Source organism: Saccopteryx bilineata, chromosome X (assembly GCF_036850765.1).
Source record: "Saccopteryx bilineata isolate mSacBil1 chromosome X, mSacBil1_pri_phased_curated, whole genome shotgun sequence".
Taxonomy (NCBI): Eukaryota; Metazoa; Chordata; class Mammalia; order Chiroptera; family Emballonuridae; genus Saccopteryx; species Saccopteryx bilineata.
In genome coordinates this window covers 80,644,840-80,649,573 of record NC_089502.1, presented here as the reverse complement: position 1 = coordinate 80,649,573, position 4,734 = coordinate 80,644,840, and the positions used below count along the sequence as shown (strand labels likewise).

General features: G+C 45.5%; 1 protein-coding gene across 1 annotated transcript; it reads right to left on the bottom strand.

Moving 5' to 3' along the window:
* Positions 1–1,584: 1,584 nt before the first annotated feature.
* Positions 1,585–4,004, bottom strand: LOC136317219 (protein LDOC1-like). The gene has a single exon (XM_066249859.1). It carries the CDS (start codon positions 3,859–3,861, stop codon positions 3,421–3,423), a length of 441 nt encoding a protein of 146 aa, XP_066105956.1. The 5' UTR covers positions 3,862–4,004; the 3' UTR covers positions 1,585–3,420.
* Positions 4,005–4,734: the final 730 nt, after the last annotated feature.

Below are 4,734 nucleotides of genomic sequence, written 5' to 3'. Positions count from 1 at the left end.
TTTTTTGTTAAAAAATAAATATCCTACTAATTTCAACAAAAAGTCTCCCTCTAGTCTGCCTACTTTCTAATTGATGATTGTTACTATGTTGTAATAGCAGAAAATAACCAAGCACAATGTGCATAATGTACCTGCAGCTTTACATACCATCAGCAAAACAACAACGCAGAATTAATGGGTGGCAGTGCTGACCTCTTCAAATGGTAAGATAAATCCAAAGATATATTGATAGATTTAATATTATACTTATTATAATTAATTTCATTTCATTAATAACAGTTTCAGTGACCATTTCAAATCCAAAATGCTCAAGATGACAATTCAGGAGTCTCAAGTTCTTATTTGCTACTTCAACATTTCCTCCAACTTATAATAGTTTCCATCTAAATGGTGCTTTTATCTTTAGACATGCTTATTTACTTCTCCATTCTCATTTACTCTGCCTTATGGCACTATCATGAATTCCTTCCTGGGTGGTAGAGCCTTTGCCAATACCTGTACTTTTACTGCAGAATATGTTCCCAAGGTAGGCAGATTCCCACAATATCATTCTCTGCATCTCACAGCATAACCTGCTCTTCCATGATCCGTGAAGGACAACACACACACATACATACTCTCTTACTTCTCTCTTTCTCTCTCTCACTATCACTCTCTCAGAGCAAACTTATGCACCTTTCAGATCTCAGAAGCTCCTCTGCCTAGCTATTGTGGATGCTATTCAGATGCTCCTCTGGCATGGTATCCTCACTCACCAGAGATCCCTTCCTTCTCCTACAGAGCATGTGTTTACTTAGTTTCATTGTGGGGAGTAAATCTCATCTACTGGTCTTCAATTTCTACCCCCTAGAAAGGTCACTCTCAGACCTAATCAGTCTAGAATAGATTCTCTTCCAGGACCTTATCTAGAGCTAGATAACCTCTCAGTTCTTGTGCAAGACACCATAAAAATAACAAAGTGGTTACTATGAGGACAAACATTATCTTTCATTTACCAACATATCTCTAATTCCTCTCAGTATACCTTGACCACTGTTAATTTTGAATGGCTGATTTTTGGTCTTGCTGGGTCCTTGACCTAGCTTTCAGCTGTAACTCCTTTTACCATAGGAAGTCCCAGTTTAGGCTTCAACCTCCCTTGCTAAGTCAGATCCACCCCTGTCTCTGCCCTCCAGAACAATTTTCCAAGTCCCAAAAAATAACTGCTGCCCTGGGCTTCGCCTGCTCACCATGTAAATTGGTTTTCTTTGTGACTTCATATCAGATCCCAAAGAGTAAATGAGGTCTTGCCATGATCTCCTTTCCACTCACCCTGACCCTGCTCTACCTGTTCATAGCAACGAAAGACAAGCTCATAGGAAAGAGCATTGCTCCCAAGTGAGACTTTGGTTCCCAGGCCTAGGAATAAAAACCCACTTTTACTTAACACTTATCATGTAGCAGATACAGCTCTAAATAGCTCATGGATGTGATCTCATAGAATCCATACCTATGAAGTAGTGACCAGTGTGATGTCCAGTATCTCATTTAAATCCACAGTGAGGTTTATCAGTACAAGTAAAAGAATATCCATCTTCAAAAGTCTAAAATAATAAGGAAATTTATTATCTCTATTCATTAGAAATTGTAAGGTAGGGCTGGATCCAGGCATGGCACAATGACATCTGGGCAGATATAGATGAGAATGAGAAGTCAGAACTCCACATATCCTCCTGAAAGTTTCTAGTGAGCAGAGGTAACCCCTTCAACCTCTCAACCAAGCTTCTCTTATTTAACATTTCAATGACTTAACCTGGGATAATGACCTCTCAAAGTATGCAGATTCTCCTTAGCATTCACCAGACTCCCTCAATGCCTTTAAGTCCCCCAGGCCTACAGAGATCTCAGCATAGCTCAGCAGTGCAAGGTCAACTTCAGGAGACAGTAAGGCATCTTGCCAACTTCCATAGGCAGGAATCTGGAGTACATGAATGGGTGAGGACTCTAATAAGAGTGTCAGCCCAAGGAGGATGAAATTTTTAGATCAGGCTATATTTAATATGGGTGCACTTACCCAGGGTGCAGAATTTAATGTTAGCTCAAAAACCTGAAAAGGATATTAAAAATAATGTGTTCCATTGTTAATTAAAGCCTGAAGTCAATAGCACTCCATAGGCAATAAGGATTAAAGGGCAGAATTTCCCTGGCAGTTTTAAGGGAGGAACTCAAAGGCTCAGGAAGGTTGAAACAATTTATGTCCAGATATATATGCCTGTTGTCCAATTATCCAATGACCTTTTTCCATCTCAAGTGTCCTAATTTAGGACAGTGTGCCACCTGCTCAGCCACTCTTTAACCATGTCACCCTGGAGGCCCAAGAGGGCATTTCCTTCACCAAAGCTTAAAGAAATACCTTGGCAAGGGGAGCACCGGAAGCCTCATAAAGTCCTGTAGTGTTTGTCCTCTGAAGCCTAGAGATAACTGGGTAATACTGAGATTCAACTAGGTTCCCTGATTTCAGTGGGAATAATGGAAGTCCTGGAGAGAGTTGTAGAGGGCAATGATAGCACTTAACCATTAAAAGACACTCCTTTCTTTTTTCTCTTTATTTTCTGTAGTGCTTCATATTTGTTAAAAAGAATGCCAAGTGCTTTTTGCAGGTAGTACTGAGAAGCTGGGGTGAGTGCCTGTTTTTGTTTATTTTTAATATTTTTGGCCGAATGCACACATCTGTGGGAATGCTGAAATTTTTAAAGAAAAATGACAGCTATCAAAACCAGCGCATAGAAGAAAAGAAGTGTCAACAAATTGGCTGCCAGGCACACTAGGCCCCTGCAACAATCTGGTGGGGGAGGGGAGGACTCTGGGAATAGATAGGGAACTAACCAAGGTGAAAGACTGTCCTTTTAGGGGGTGGTGAAATGTCCAAATCAACGTCCAAGTAGGTGTAGCCAACTCAGGTATCTTCTAGGTTGGCCCTCATCTCCAAAGGCAGTGGTGGTCTGTAGCTGGAATATAGTGGATGGTGGTGTAGTGTCAGTTTAGGGCTCTGGGCAGATGTATGTAGGCCTTGCAGTTGGCAGGGCTGTGCATAGTCTGACCAGTTAATAACTGAGACTCGCCCTATAAGCTGGGGCTCAGGACACAGTTCAAATTCGCAGGGGCGCGTCCTCGATCTGACCAGAGTAGATGGCAGCCCTCTTCAGGGATAGCCCCCAGCTCCAGCACAATAACTGGAGCACAATTCTTGGAACAAAGACAAGCACTAAGGGAGATGAAGAGAACCAGAGGGCAGGGGTAGGGAAGGAGATCAGCGGGCGACAGGGAGCACGATGGCTCCAGAAGGGGCAAAGCTGGATATAGACATGGGGAGAGTGGGGGGGCAGGGGGGGGGTTGGCGGCGTGCAGGGCCCTGCCTCCTAGGCCCGCGGGTCTCCGAGCCTAGTAATCATCAGGTTCATCGTCATCGTCGTCTTCGTCGTCATCCCAGCCAAAATACTGTTTCATCTCGTCGAGGAAGGCCCGGTAATCACTTAGGATGGGGCTATCCATCTCAATGTGGGGCACCACCCACTCCTCGGCTTCCCCGGTGAGCAAGCTGATTAAGAATGCCACTTTCATGGCGTCGTTGCAGAACCGGTTCTCGTTGACAAGCATGTAAGAAGTCGTCTGCACGATAAACTCGGGGAGACGGGAACTCTCGCCGTTAAACTTTTCTGGAAAGGGCACCGGGCAGCTCGGCGGACGTACCTGGCGCAGTAGGGTGGCCCTCTCGCACACCAGCAGCCGCAGCTGTTCATTGAGCTGGATATTCTCGATGCTCAGGGAGCGGTGCCTCATCAGGAGAACGCGCAGAAGCAGCACCAGCTCGTCGTCCACCATGGCGAACAGCTTGGAAAGGCAAGGCTTGGCTCGGTTGGGCTCGGCTTGGCCAAGGTGCACAGGGAAGCCTCACAGGAAGTGCCTGTCCGCGGAGGCGCGGGGAGCCAGAGTGCAAAGCGGTACCAGCAGAGGTCTGGGCGGCTGCGCAAGCTCCGCCCACAAAGCCGCTTACGAGGCTCACGCAACTGCGCGGCCTTGGGCCCGGGTAGAGGAGGAGGGGGCGGGTCCTAGGATGATACCGGAGCTCCATGGGGGCGTGGCCAGGGTGGCAGCGCTATGGCGACGTCACAGAGGTAGGCGTGTGCAGGGCGTGGGCAGAGTCTCTGGCTCTGTGCGGGCAGTTCACAGGGCTCACGGATAAAGACAGGAGATTATGGTTGTAGGGTTGGCGTTTGCTAGGACCCAGCGAACGCTGAGACCGAGCTCTCATATAAAGCCAACCTGTTCAAGTTTAAATTATATTCAACAGCGCAACCAACTCACAAAATTCAAAGATCCTTGGGTGAGGGGCTTTGGCCAATGGATTCCGTTTGTATGATGTTTGTTAACACATTTTCTTGCTTATTTAAATCTCACTCACCGAGGGAGCTGTTAACACTGCTGTCTGCAACAGCAGGAGTGGGGGTAGGGGCGAGAAGTCACACAGTTTCAGAGTAAAGAAAGATCCCCTGGGGATCCTGTCCTTCAGACAAGGCAAAATATTTAAACAGATTTTCTTCAGTTGAAAATAATATTTGTATGTCTCTATTCTTTTTTATTTTTATTTTTCTAAATAACGAAGTATAAACATTTCTGCAAAATCTTTTGATAACAATTTGCAGGCATCCCTCTTAACTTTGACGATTTGATGTACTAATATTAGTGTCCCTTGGC